At 48.0% G+C, this 14,445-nt stretch overlaps 1 protein-coding gene across 2 annotated transcripts; it reads left to right on the forward strand.

Annotated features, from left to right (window-relative positions):
* Positions 1-2,234: 2,234 nt before the first annotated feature.
* Positions 2,235-8,794, forward strand: Cenpa (centromere protein A). 2 transcript variants are annotated; one of them, XM_028874423.2, is made up of 5 exons: positions 2,235-2,523; positions 5,998-6,104; positions 6,471-6,548; positions 6,817-6,973; positions 8,006-8,794. In XM_028874423.2, the coding sequence occupies exons 1-4, from the start codon at positions 2,364-2,366 to the stop codon at positions 6,949-6,951; spliced, it is 480 nt and encodes a 159-aa protein (XP_028730256.1). In that variant the 5' UTR covers positions 2,235-2,363; the 3' UTR covers positions 6,952-6,973; positions 8,006-8,794. The 2 variants fall into 2 exon arrangements, with proteins under 2 accessions (XP_028730256.1, XP_028730247.1); XM_028874414.2 differs by having other exon boundaries at positions 6,817-6,963.
* Positions 8,795-14,445: the final 5,651 nt, after the last annotated feature.

Here is a 14,445-nt window from a genome sequence, read left to right on the forward strand (position 1 = left end):
AAACCAAACTATGTAAAAATGTGTACATTAATAAACACCCCTCCTTCTCCTACCTGAAGCCACCCATCACTACAGCTTCATAGGCAGCTGGTTTCATCAGTTTCTTATGAATTCTGGATTCTGTCTTCTATCTAGCTTTCTACTTCTAGGTGTTTTTTGTTGTTGTTTGTTTGTGTTTTGTTTTGTTCTGTTTTGTTTGAGACAGGGTTTCTCTGTGTAGTCCTAGCTGTCCTGGAACTCGCTTTGTAGACCAGGCTGGCCTCAAACTCACAGAGACCCGCCTGCCTCTGCCTCCAAAGTGCTGAGATTAAAAGCATGCACCACCAGCGCCCAACTCTACTGCTAGTTTAATAAAGGGCTGTCTAAAGCAGAGTTCATAGGTGAAGGTTGGTTTTTGTTTTTTTATCTAATTAACAGTTGCTGAGGATCTGGATTTCTTTCATCCATGTTGACCTGGATAATGGGGCTGGGGGTGGGAGGTGATCATCTTTCTGTGATTTGACTATGCCTTAAAAGACTTAGTGAGACACTTGCTTTTCTCTTTTTTAATAGTAAATATAAAACTTTGATGGCATTAAGAACATACATAGTGTTCAACCACAACTGCCATCCCTCTAGAACTACTTTCACTTCCCAACTGGAAACTCTGTCCCTGTTAAACAATAATTCCATTATCCATCCCCCCAGCTCCTGGCAGCCACCATTCTGTTTTCTCTCTAAATGAATTGGACCACTCCCATATCTACCTCAGGCCAGTGGAATCGTGGACTAGTGGTCTTTTTGTGACTAGCTTATGCCACTTAGCATAATGGTTTCAAGGTTCATCCTTGTAGCATAAGTCAGACATGCTTCCCTTTTTTTAAAAGTGAGTAACACACATTGTGTATTCATTTTCTTTATTCATTTGATGATGGACACCCAGGTACTTTCCACTGTTTGCTCATTGTGAGTAAAACTTCTGCAAGCATGAATATATAAATATATATAAATATATACATATATATATATACACACACACACACATAGTATATATGTGCTTCTAGTTCTTTTGAATGTATTACATGGACTTCTGGATAATTCTATGTTTAAATTTTTTATTTGTGGATAGCATATTGGGGATTGAACACAGAACCTTGTGTATGAGGCAAGTGCTTTACCATGGAGCTATGCCATCAGCCTTGGTTTGCTTGCTTGGTTGTTTGTTTAAGACAAATCTTACTACATAGGATGCCTAGCCTCAAACCCACTAAGCTAGGCTGCCCCCAAGCTTGTAGCAAATCTCCTGCCTCTACCTCTCAAGTGCTTGGATTAAATCCACAGATGAAGTCAGAGCACCTATGGGCCAATCATCTCCCACAGTCCCCACCCCTGAACGCTGCTGCACTGGAGACCAAGCTTTTGTAGGGCATTTCAGATTCAAACCACGACACATTTCCATAGCAGCTGCACCATTTTACACCACCCACCCCAATGTTGCAGAAGGCTTCTGTGAAACCACTGATTATATAAGGATTTTCTTGATTAGAGTACACGTTCGTGGTAGAACATTTAGAAAACTCAAAAAAGCAAAATGACGAAATTGAAATTCTGTTTCTTCTAATTACGGAGACATGACCCGAATTCTTATTACTCCCAGGAGAAAGGAAAAAGCTGTTTTGTTTTTTTGTTGTTTTTTTTCTCGGACAGTTCCGTCATGGTGTTCAATAGCATGGTCCAAGAATAGTGCTGGCGCCTGCCCTGCCTGACCTTGTCCTCAGATCCTATCGTCCTGGCTGTCCCCACGATCCTATCATCTGAAAAGTTCACGCAGTTACCCTGACCTCTGAATCCTTATTTGCTGATTGCTCTCGGGAGGGTCCCGGGAACTGTATGGAGTTTTCACATTCTTGGGAGGTCTGTTTCCCCACTTCCAAAGCCACACCAACGCTGATATGAAAGCATAAAACGTGTGCGGGAATGAATTCCACAAACTTGCCACCCACATCAGAACTGAGCTGTCCTTTTGCCCAGAGGGCACCGGAGAAAGCGAGCCCAAGTCGCTCGAAGATCAACCACCCAAGTGTGAGAAAGCCCCGCCTTCCCTCGCGTCTCCGAGCGCCCATTGGCTGGCTCTGCGGCCAGACCTTCATTCTCACTGGTCCTTCCGGCTGTCGCTCCACGGGCGGCGTTGCAGAGCCAGCCACTGAGAGTCACGGAGTTGGGGATTTTAAAAATGCGGTGGGCGGGGCGGGTGACTTTTGAACTGATGGCGGCGGCGGCGGCGGCGGAGCTCCGGTGTCCCTGACGCGCAAGGGTCGCCTCGCTCTCTCGTCCGACTTCGGCCGCGGGACCCGGGACCCGGGAGGCTCAGCGGAGGCGGAACCATGGGCCCGCGCCGCAAGCCCAGGACCCCGACGAGACGCCCCGCCAGCCCGGTCGCCGGACCCTCGCGGCCATCCACGAGCCCGCGCCGCCAGCCGAGGACCCCGGGGAGGCGGCCCTCCAGCCCGACCCCCGAGCCCTCGCGACGGAGCTCCCATCTAGGTAAGCGGGCCTGCCCGAACCTCCGAGGCCCGGTCCCGCGCCCGCCCTGCGGAGGATGCCCGCGCGGCCCCTGGTTCACTGAGTCTTGCCGCGAACCGTGCACGCGTGGGGTTTCCTGGTTTCTTTCTTGGCCGTTTTTACCGCCCGGGAGAAAAGCGAGGCGCAGACGAGACAGGTAGTAGCTTGAGCAAAAAGACACACTGCTGATTCTAACGGGCACGGAATTTTGATGTTTCTTTTTTTGATTGTGTGTGTGTGTGTGTGCGCGCGCGCGCGCGCGCTACACGCATGAGGGTGCTGGCGACGGCCAGAAGAGGGCTCCGAACCCCCAAAACCGCAGGCAGTTGTGAGCCGCCCTGTAAGGGTGCTGAGAACAGACCCCAGGCCTCCTGGAAGAGCAACAAGCGCTGTTAACTGCTGAGCCAGCTTTCCATCCCCAACTTTTTATCATTTGATTTGCATACTTGGTCTCCCCCACTGGCTTTCCTGCTCTCCTCCCTTACCCTGACACACACACACAGTAGGAGCCACGACTCGACTTCTACTCTTTTTTTTTTTTTTTTTTTTTTTTTTTTTTTTAATGCATTGGTGTTTTGCCTACATGTATGTCTGTGTGAACGCTTGGGATCCCCCGGAAGTTCCAGACAGTTGTGAACTGCCTTGTGGGTGCTGGGAATTGAACCTGAGTCCTCTGGAAGGAAGCAGCCAGTGCTCCTACCCACTGGGCCATCTCTCCAGCCCTCCTCCATTTCTACTCCTAACCCTTTCCAGTTCTTGTCTTACACAGCAACTAGAATGTTACTGTTCAATTAAAAACAAAATTGACGAAGAGGGGCCTGGAGAGATGGTTCAGAGGTTAAGAGCACTGACTGGTATTCCAGAGGAGCCAGGTTCAACTCTGAGTATCCACATAGCAGCTCACAACCATCTTTAACTCCAGTTCCAGGGGATCCCATGCCTTCTAGAGTCTGCAGGCCCTGCACACACAGACACACATGCAGGCAATGACCCATACACATAGAATAAAATGTTTTGGTGTGGCAGTCAGTACCTTCCATGTACCCCAGCCTAACCCTGTTGGAATTGGGCCTGTGGGCCTGTGGACCTGGCTGGCAGGGCTTACATTCTCAATACGTCCTGCTTGAAATTCTTCTCTGGCTCCCAACTACTTATGTTGACTTGTGGAGACCCGTCCTCAGGATGTTTGGTTTCATGGCATCTCTGATCAGTTCCGTTTCATGACCACGTGTTCTTGCATCGTGAATCTTACAGCTCTCTTATTCTTCTTGGGTTTCTCAAAATCTTTCTTTTCCGAGAAAGAATAAGGGCTCACGGAGCTGGCGAGATGACTCAGTGGTTAAGAACTGAGGGCCTTGTATGTGCGAGCTGAGTGCTCTGAGCAGCACCTCCAGCCAGTGTGTGTGTGTGTGTGTGTGTGTGTGTGTGTTTTGTTTTGTCTTGTTGATTGTCTTAGCCAAGCTGTTCAACCAATCAGATTTACTCATTTTTATCAGTTATTGTTTATAGTTATTGAGCAGTTATACTATTTATTTAGTTTTTCATTCTCACTAATTTATCATATTTAATATGTCTTGCTTATCTTAATAACTAGCACTTCAGTTGAATTTAACTCAGTTCTGTTTTTTAAGATTTACTTTTATTCTGGGGGAGCCTAGAGATATGGCTTAGCAGTTATGAGCACTGACTCCTCTTCCAGAGGACTACGGTTTGATTCCCAGTACCCACACAGTGGCTCACAACCATCTGTAACCACAGTGCCAGGGGATCTGACTTCTGCAGGTACCAAGCATGTACATCTACATGAGGCACAGACATACATGCAGGCAAAACACCCACAAAGATTTTTGTGTTTTTTATTTGTCTTAATTAGGGTTTTGTTACTGTGAAGAGACACCGTGACCATGGCAACTCTTATAAAGGAAAAACATTTCATTGGGGCTGGCTTAGAGTTCAGAGGTTTAGTCCGTTATCATCCGGACAGGAAGCATCAGGCAAGACATGGTGCTGGAGAAGGAGCTGAGAGTTCCACATCTGGATCCAAAGGCAGCAGGAAGTCACAGTGACACACCAGCCAGGCCTGAGCTTCTGAGACCTCAAAGCCCACCCCCTAGTGACACACCTCCTCCAACAAAGCCACACCTCCTGGGAGTGCCTATGGGGGCCATTTTTATTCACACCACCACATTATTATTTATATGTCAGTGTTGTGTATGTGTGTTTATGTATGTGTATGTGTACGTACGTATGTACCTCCACAGAGGTCAGATGCAGGTGTCAGGGCGTTGGATTCACTAGAATTGGAGTTAGATGGTTGTGAGCCACCATATATAGGTGCCGGACACCAAGCCTAGGTCCTCTGCAAGAAGAACAAATACTCTTGACCAGTGAGCCATCCATCTCTCCAGCCCCAATTTTTATTTCTAATCCTATGTATATGCACATTGGTAAGGTGACCAAGGACACCAGTCATTAGTTCCCCCTGGACCTCAAGTTAGAGGAAGTGTGAGCCACCTGACGTGGGTGCTAGGAACCAAACTTGGTTCCTCTACAGGCATGGTACACGCTCTGACCACTGAGCCATCTCTCGGCCTGAACTCCTTTGGCATTCTTCTTTTCTACTAGATGTATTGCAGGCTATTCGTTTGCTTCTGGGGCTGTTGGAGGGGGGTATGTCTTCCGGGGTTTTAAGAGTAAATTTTTATAGTATTCATTTTAAATAGTCCAATACCACCAGTTCAGTTTCTTCTTCAACATCAGAGTTACATTAAGTTAGAAGTCTTTTCTTTCTTTCGTCTGTGTTGCGGGGATTGAACCCATGGCTTCGTGCGTGCCAATCAAGCACTTTACCACAGAGCTGCATCTCTAGAGCAGAATTTTTTTTTTTTTAATTTCCTCGTGAGAATTTGAATTTTCACCAAAGGCTGTGGTGTCACAGCCGACATTCCCAGCACTAGCACATTTTGAAATATGCCACTTCCGAGGTCCCAGCTTGGCCTCTGGTGAGCACTGGCCAACTACCCTTACTTCCCTGGGCTCCAGGATAATCGAGACAAGATATTCATACTAGGTAGTGTCTGGTTCCTTCCAGCTGTTAAAAGGAAAGAGAGGGACCTCAAAACTGAAATGACTAACTCTCCAGTCCAGGTGGGAATGGGAAAGAGAGGAGATGCGTGGGGAAGGATCTGTTGGGAAGGGACTGGGGTTTGAGAAAGGCTTCATGGAAGTGACCATGCCAACCCAAAGGGTCAGACCGCGCGTTCACGTAGCAAGCGTGCCCGAAGCCCCCGTCTGCCATTGCTGCCTCCAACAGCTGGGAGAGAGAGACTTCCCTGCCCGGTGGAGTCTAGTCACGTGGTAAAGTCTGCTGCCGTGAACGCTTGTCTCAGCTACCTCCGCGAGGCACCAGTTCTTTCCACGGCGCTTTCCTTATGACCTAACTCTTCTTCCGCTCAGGCACTTCCGGTCTGCACAGGAGGCGGAAACTTCTGTGGCTTAGGGAAGTTCGGAGACTGCAGAAGAGCACTGACCTCCTGTTGAGGAAGCAGCCTTTCAGCCGGGTCGTGAGTTCTGGGGACCTTCACTCTGCCCCGGGGCTACCTTTTCTTCTGCTTCTTGCTGATGGTGGCTGAAGGTCACCCCTAACCCTTTGGGGTGCTGTACATCCTCTGTTTCCCCTGAGGCTGGTTTCTCCTCATTGCCTCTGTCTGTGGTGGAGCCCTCTCATCCAGTTTCCCTCCCTAGCCCGGAGAACGCCTTTCCTCCTCTCCACCCGTAAGCTGTGCCAGTTAAAGCTCTACTCTGAGCCAGAGATCAGGGCGAGACATAATGGTGGAAATGAGGATGCTTAGAGATGCTTGGAGAAAGACCTCAATTCTTTAATCACTCCTCTGCTTCTCACTACTCATCTCCACCCCGCTCCTCCATAGGTAAGAGAGATATGTGGGAAATTCACTCGCGGTTTGGACTTATATTGGCAATCCCAGGCCTTGTTGGCCCTTCAAGAGGTAAGGAGGAGAAGGAGGTACAGGTGAAGGCCGAGAGGGGGAAGAGCATCCCAGAATTCCACAGGACTGCTTATGGGGTACCACAGACTGTTCCTGGCCTCCTGAAAAGAACAGCCAACGTGTAATCCCTGACAGTTTGGAGGGGGTCTGATGGGTGGCCACCGGGTTCACCCTATCCTTTACTTCAGTCCTTTGAGTCAGTAAGTATGTCTCCAAGGAAGTCCAGTCCAGGCCCTTCGTCCATTTCAGTCTTCTCTTTCTGCCCTAGGCAGCAGAAGCGTTTCTAGTTCACCTCTTTGAGGACGCCTACCTCCTCACCTTACATGCCGGCCGGGTCACTCTTTTCCCCAAGGACGTGCAGCTGACCAGGAGGATCCGGGGCATCGAGGCAGGACTCGGCTGAGCTAGCCATGGGGTGTGTGTCCGTAAGTCTTTCCTGCTCAGGGAATTCTGCTTGTGGCTGGGAGTGGTGATTGGTCCGAAGGGGAGCGTGTCTGCCCTCCTTAGCCCCTTTCCAGCTCACCTGTTTGTTCCCTGAGAAAGCTCTGGCCTTCCCAACTGCATGGGAGGCGGCTGTCATGGTCCAGGTCTTTTTGGACAGTGTTAAAATAAAAGCTGGGTGGAGTGGTTCTTGCTTGTAACCCCAGCACTTGGGAAGCCAAAGCAGGAGGGTCAGGATCTCCAGACCAATATGAGCATCTCACTCAGATGCCAGCCGGCCCTGCAGAGTGAGAGCCTTCTTCAGAAAGAAGGGAAGACATGAGCTGTGCTCTGTATAGCTGGCTGGTAGTATGTCTTGCTATTTACAAGGACTGGATCCCCTATTTATTTATTTATTTATTTATTTATTCATTTATTTATTTATTTATTTATTTATTTATTTGAGACAGTCTCACTGTGTAGTTCTGGCTGTCCTGGAACTCTGTAGACCAGTTTGGCCTCAAACTCAGAGATCTGCCTGCCTCTGCCTCCCAAGTGCTGGGATTAAAGGCGTGCGCCACTATGCTCATCTTCAGATTCCCTAATTTTAAAGGAATTTTTTCTTTTAAAAATGCCCTTAGCCGGGCAATGGTGGCGCACGCCTTTAATCCCAGCACTCGGGAGGCAGAGGCAGGCAGATCTCTGTGAGTTCGAGGCCAGCCTGGGCTACCAAGTGAGTCCCAAGAAAGGCGCAAAGCTACACAGAGAAACCCTGTCTCGAAAAACAAAAAAAAAAAAAAAAAAAAAAAAAAAAGCCCTCTTAGCCAATTGTGGTGGCTGGTGGCGCACACCTTTATTCCTAGCACTCAGGAGGCAGAGCCAGGCAGATCTCTGAGTTCGAGGCCAGCCTGGTCTAGAGGGTGCATTCCAGGACAGCCAGGACTGTTACACAGAGAAACCCTGTCTGGAAAAAAAAAAAAAAAAAAACAACCAAACAAAAAAGAGCCTTGCTAGTAAATGTGATTCCTAAATTTCAGAGACAACACCTGGGACCTTCTGGAGCCACAGCTGAACCAGTGGTGCCTGAGGAGCTGCCTGGACTTGGCTGGTTTTGAACAGCGTGTCCACATTGCTCTTTAAACTTTCTTTCTAAAAGAGAAGACCGTGTGGCTTTTCTCTGTGACAGAGGAAAAAAGGCCATCCGCAGCACACACCCATGGACATGAGTGTTTGCAGACCGAAGGTCAGCTTTGGCTTGTGAACTGCTCGACCATGTGACCGTTAGAGGGTTTCAGACATGGAAGATCGGCCGTGTTGGGAGGGGGTAGTGTTATTTTAGTCTTTCTGTACTCTGTATCTTTTATCAGTTGTGTATTTGTACTTTTATTTAAAATATAAGGGAGAAAAATCTGGGTAAAATGTTTGAATCTGTCGTATGGAAAGCCCTGGAAACCCCACCATATAAATGTCTGCCTTCCAGAGTGACCTCATCACCAGTGCCTGTCAGCAAACACGCAAAACTTGGAAATGAATACAAATCTCTTCTTCCTTCCCTTCAGGGCTCGGACTGTACTGTTGAGCTCCATCCGTAGCCTGAAGTATACAGTCTGTCTAGTTCCCACCAGTAAATTCCTATCAAAACCATTCAGAATTGGACATTTTATTCTTAGCTGTCAATCATATAAAAAGGTATCATATCAGTCTGGGCTTTTAAAATGTGTTTTTTGGCATTTTTACAGAGACTTCTTTTTAGCTTATTTGGGGAGAAAGAATTTTTTTAAATCCCTTAATGAAAAAATTAAAATAAAGTTGCTGTTATAGTTATACGCGTTATAAGCTTTTCTGGTAAATATTCAGCTCATTTTTACCCCGTTTGAAACAGCCGCGATGTAAACAAGAGATATGAGGGATGCACATTTGCCACTGATGAGACGAAAGCACAAAAAATGTGCCCCTTGGTTGGCAATAAAAGCAATGTAAGGAGGCTTCCAGAAAAATGGGGCGTGCTGCCCTTGGCCTTGAGCAAACAGCAGCGGGTACCACTCTGTGTGGACTGAGCTCGACATCCCAGGTTTTACCATTTAATAAACTTCACCTTTGCAAACATTTGCCGTTTGGTCAGATGTACGCAGACATTCAAGTAAAGCTTATCTGTGGGGATTTTAGTTCTCTCTTTCTAGTGCCAGGTGGGATGAGAGTTCTCAGCACTGCAGTGTTCCTATGAAAATAAGTGGTCTACATCCTGGTAATTAATGGAATGTTTAAATTTACCATACATTTTTAAGAACTCCATCTTAAGTGTGTGCTGCCATACTGGCTTTTTGTTTGTGTCCCGTCCCCGTCCCTGTCCGTCCCCCCGTCCCCCCAGAGAGGGTTTCTCTGTGTAGTTTTGGAGCCTGTCCTGGATCTCGCTCTGTAGCCCAGGCTGGCCTCGAACTCACAGAGATCCACCTGGCTCTGCCTCCCAAGTGCTGGAATTAAAGGCATGCGCCACCACCGCCCAGCTCATACCTGGCATTTTAATGTGGATCCTGAGGATTAAATCCAGGTTCTTGTGGTTTCAAGGGAAGCGCTTTAGTCACATGTCACAACTCTGCTCCTGCAAAAGAAGGTCTCACCCAAACCTGTCGCTGAGTGTCACGACACGAGTGTGTGGGATCACGCGGGTCCGTGGAAAGAAGACTCAGAGGCATCTTAAGAATGAATATAGCCTCTCTTGGCTACAGGGGGCTCCAGCATGGAAGGACTGAAGCCCCATCCCCTTGCCTAGGGCAGTTTTATTTCTCTCCATTACAGTTCAGCCAGTTAATTTCCATATGCTCAAAACAACCTGAAAGGAGCTCCCAACAAGACAATGCCAAGGGCAAATTCCTCGATTTGTCAGGTACCAGGGTTTTCCTGGTTTCCTGAACCAAGCTTTGCATAGGCCTTTGTATCCTCCGGGAACTAACTCTGAGACAAGGGTTACACAGAGGACAAGGGAAACCAAAGGTGTCTGCTAAACAGAGGATGGGTTAGGGCTAGGTGCTACTCTCTGGGGCAAGGCCAAGGGCAACTCAGCAGGAATTATTCAGATTTATTGGGAGGGAGAAATCCCGGAGGCTGGCTGCCCCTGCCAGGGTGGGAAAAGGCACAGAGCTTATGTAGGGCTTCTCAGGGGCGGAGTTTTTCCAGGGTGGAAGTTTTCAGGGTGGAAATTGGTCAGATTTCAATCCCCTTGAGCTTGGACAAGCTCCGATTGGCTAGATTTCCTGCTCGGGGATTGGCTAGATTTCCTGCTCGGGGATTGGTTCCACGCTCAGTTGATCAGGGGCAGATTTGGCTCTGGTGTCAGGGCCAGGGCGTGTTTCTTTGGCCCTTTTTTCCCTGCATGATGGATGGTATCCCCTGAACCAAGAGCCGGAATAAGCCCCTCCTCCCTGGAAGTGCTTCTGTCAAGTGTGTGGTCACAGTAAAACTGGCTAAAAAACCCCCGCTCCTCATTGGTTAGCGTGTCTGCTTGAGACAGGCTCCCGCGGTGAACCCGACGGTCCCTGAACTTCCGCTGCTTCTGCCTCCCAGGGGCTGAAATCACAGGAGCGTACCACCCACCTGTCTGATTTTTACCTATCTCTGCTAGGTGATCTCATCATTCTTCCCTAACCTTGCCATTAAATTTATCTCTGCTTTCACATTTTTTAATATCCAAGGCCGCCTTCTTATTTTTTGAATTTTTTTTAATATAAAATTGCCAGTCAGCGTTCACTCAATAAAACAGCAACCGCTACAGCGATTTAAATCAAGGAGGTGTTGATGGAGGCGACTAACAACATCAGGAAGGTAGAAGGTGACAAAGGGGAGGTCAGGAAGCTGCTGGTGTCCCAAAGCCACCCTCGCTGTGGCTCCCTCCACCATTGCACTGACCTGTGGGTGCTGCTGATCTGCCCTCCCCACACTGAGCGGCGGGCACTACCAAAAGACCTAGTCAACTAGGAAAAGGTGTCTGCTGTTGTTCCTCCTACCTCCAGGCCCCACCAGCGTCTCCCATGGACAGAACCTAACCAGAAACAGCGCAAAGGAGTCTGGGGACGTACCCGACCAGCTTCTAGCTTCTTTTGTTAGAACATCAGAGAGTAAGTAAGGGATTGGGGACTAAAGCCAACAGAATCAGCAACTGTCCCGTTTCATGAGTGCAGAGCCTTTTCAAGTTCAGCAGAACTTTCTGTTAACTGGTTCTTGTTTTGCTGTGTGGTAACGGTTTGCTCCCGATTCCTTTCCCCTCCCAGTTGTTCTAGTCTCTGGAAGGCTCACCTTTGGTAGCTTAACAACATTTGCTTGAGGATGGAGACAAAGGCTAATTGAGAGTTCTGAGCACATGGCTGGGGATAGCCGAGTGTGAGCTTTCCCGCAGAATGCTCAGGTGACCATTTTAGAGAACGCTGCACGCCCCAGCTGAGTGGAGGGGAACTGATACCCATATTCAAAATCTGTGCATACACCTTCAACGTGTCCCCCGGCTTTGGCCTCCCTGCGTCCAGAGGCCGTCGACTAAACTGACTCAGTACAAAAGGACACCGGGAAAGGCAGCTATGTAGTGAGTGGCGGGGAAACTTGTAGGGGGGTGTTTGCTAGTCACCTTGCAGCGAGCCCTGCCCGGCTCTCACTGCTCCAGTGGCAGAGGGATTCGATGCCATCACTTTGGGGCTAGCGATGGCTGTTGTGTGGGACGTGCTGGCTCAGTTCTGCCCCTGCGGTCTTAGGAGCTGCTGAAGTCAGAGTCTACTTGTCCATCTGCTTTGTAACTTTCAAAAGTGTTGCTGCCGCTTTTGCCTCTGTGGTTCTCCCCCATCTTTGTGAGACTGCGATGATGTTCTTAACTCCATAGAGAATCGTGTTTGGGCAATTTTCCTTCTTGGCGTGAGAGAGCTGACTCCATGGTTTTCTGGGTTCTCTCTGTGCTGCCGGGAAGTCGCGCCAACCATTACTCTTTGAAGCTAATACTATTTCCTTGATTTTTCTTTTCTTCCGAGATTTCTCCTTGTTGCTGGTGTTCTGCAGTGTCATGATGCTGTGTCTAAATGCAGGCTTCTTCTCACTTTGCATGGCATTCATGGGGCCTCTTGAATATGAACTGATGTCTTTTCATCAGCCCTCACCCGTTACCTCTGCAAACACTGCCTCTCCCCAGTCTCGCTCCTCTCCTGAATTCCCAGTCACCTGCTCTTCAAGCCTTTCCCCTGCGTCCTCTGTCGATGCTTTCCGATGATTTCTTCTGCCCTACTTCCTAATTCATTGAGGGTTGTTTTTTTTTTTCCTGCAGCTATTCCTAATCTACCTTTAAACTTTTCCATTTTCTTTTCATTTCGTTTTGTTCTATTTTGAGGCAGGATCTCACTCTACAGCCCTGGCTGGCCTGGCACTCACAGAGAGCTCCCTGTCTGCCTCCCAGTGCGGGGATTAAAGTGTCTGTCAACAGTTCTGTCCTTTGTCCATTTTCTTGATTTCAGTTGTTGTGGGGTTTGTTTTCTTTCAGTTTTAGTTTATTAGTTTTATGGTTATTATTTGGTTTTTTTTTTTTTTTGGTTGTTACTGTTTTGTTTTGTTTTTGAGACAGGGTCTCACATAGCCCAGGCTGGACCCAAGCCTGCGTGTGGTCAAACATACCTTGAACTTCTCCTCCTGCCTCTGTTTCCCAGTGCTAGAGTGGTAGGCATGCACCGCCGTTCCCAAACCACCGTGCCCACCATTCCTTTTAATTTTTTATGTTACTTTTTATAGATTCTTATTCCCTGCTGAAAACTCCAAGTCTGGCCTCTTTCTCTCTCCTTTAATAATGTAAGCAGAGTTGTTTCTGGGCTGCTGGGTCTGATGTTTTGAGTCCCTGTGGATCTGTTTCTATATATGGTTTCAGTTAGTTCTCAGGTGTGGTCTCCTGTCTCTTCAGTGCCTGTCACTTCTAGATGAAGAAAGGAAATGAGGTCTCAGGTGCCTTCCGGAGAGGGTCCTTTCTCTCCCACCAGCCACCCCGAGGCACTGAAAGTCCACAACACCTCAATGACTTTCACTCACTCACTCCACAAGAGCAGCAGCTTTTTCTGGGTGGCATCCTGTGCTCCAGCCTCCAGCTCCCTGTTGAATTTATTTCAATGGTATTGTTTCTAGGAATTGAAACATTCCACTAAAAAAAGTGTGTGTGTGTGTGTGTGTGTGTGTGTGTGTGTGTTGTTTGTACTTTGATAGTATAGGTGTTTGTATCTGTGTGTGCAGAAGCCAGAGGTGACCTCGTCTATCGCTTCTCCACCTTATTCCCTCGAGACAGGACCTCTTACTGAAACTGGAGCCGACTATCCCTCAACCTCAGCAGGGCTGCCGACGGTAAACCCAGCAGACCTCCTGCCTCCAGCCTCCTCTGCCATAGCTCCAGGGTTACGAGTGCATAAGGCCATACTCAGCTGCTGGGGATGTCTGTCATTCTGCATGCTGTGAATGTGTTGCTCTGATTGATTGGTAAATAAATGCTGATTGGCCAGTAGCCGGGCAGGAAGTATAGTATAGGCGGGATAAGCAGAGAGGAGAATTCTGGGAAGCAGAAGGCTGAGTCAGGAGACGCTGCCAGCTGCTGTCACCATGAGAAGTAAGATGTAAAGTACTGGTAAGCCACAAGCCACGTGGCAACTTATAGATTAATAGAAATGGGTTAATTTAAGATATAAGAACTAGATAGCAAGAAGCCTGCCATGACCATGTGATTTATAAGTAATATAAGTCTCTGTGTGTTTACTTGGGTCTGAGCGGCTGCGGGCCCGAGCAGGACTGGAGAAAGCTCCAACTACACCCAGCTTTTTACTTGACTGTCAGGGATCCAAACTCGGGTCCTCATATTCACATGGCAGGTACTTTAACAGCTGAGCCCTCTCCCCAGCTCCTCATTAATTTTTTTTCTTTTTTTTTTGGTTTTTTGAGACAGGGTTTCTCTGTGTAGCTTTGCGCCTTTCCTGGAGCTTACTTGGTAGCCCAGGCTGGCCTCGAACTCACAGAGATCCGCCTGGCTCTGCCTCCTGAGTGCTGGGATTAAAGGCGTGCGCCACCAACGCCTGGCCTAATTTTTTTAATTGAAGTATTTGCATACCTTTGAAAGGCAATCACAAATCACAACTTCACAGCTCTGAAACACCAGTATAACAGTGCTTGGATTGAGAATCAGACATTTCCAGCTTCCCAGAAGCCTGCCCTGACCCCACTCTGTAGATGCTTACTTGGCAAGGTTGATAATCCTGACTTACAGATCAGTGCAGGGTGTTGTTAGAAGAAATGGTAGACGATGTATTCTCCTGAGTCCCCTCCATTTGTGAGATCTGTATTTTTTCATGCAGTCAATTCTTGTGGCTGTGTAGACAACCCTCTATATGAGTTCTCCTTCCTTGGTTTCAAACAATCTGGATAAGAAAAAATCTGGGGGGAAATGGCATCTGTGCTGAACATATACAGATTTTTTTTT

This window comes from Peromyscus leucopus, chromosome 22 (assembly GCF_004664715.2).
Source record: "Peromyscus leucopus breed LL Stock chromosome 22, UCI_PerLeu_2.1, whole genome shotgun sequence".
NCBI lineage: Eukaryota > Metazoa > Chordata > Mammalia > Rodentia > Cricetidae > Peromyscus > Peromyscus leucopus.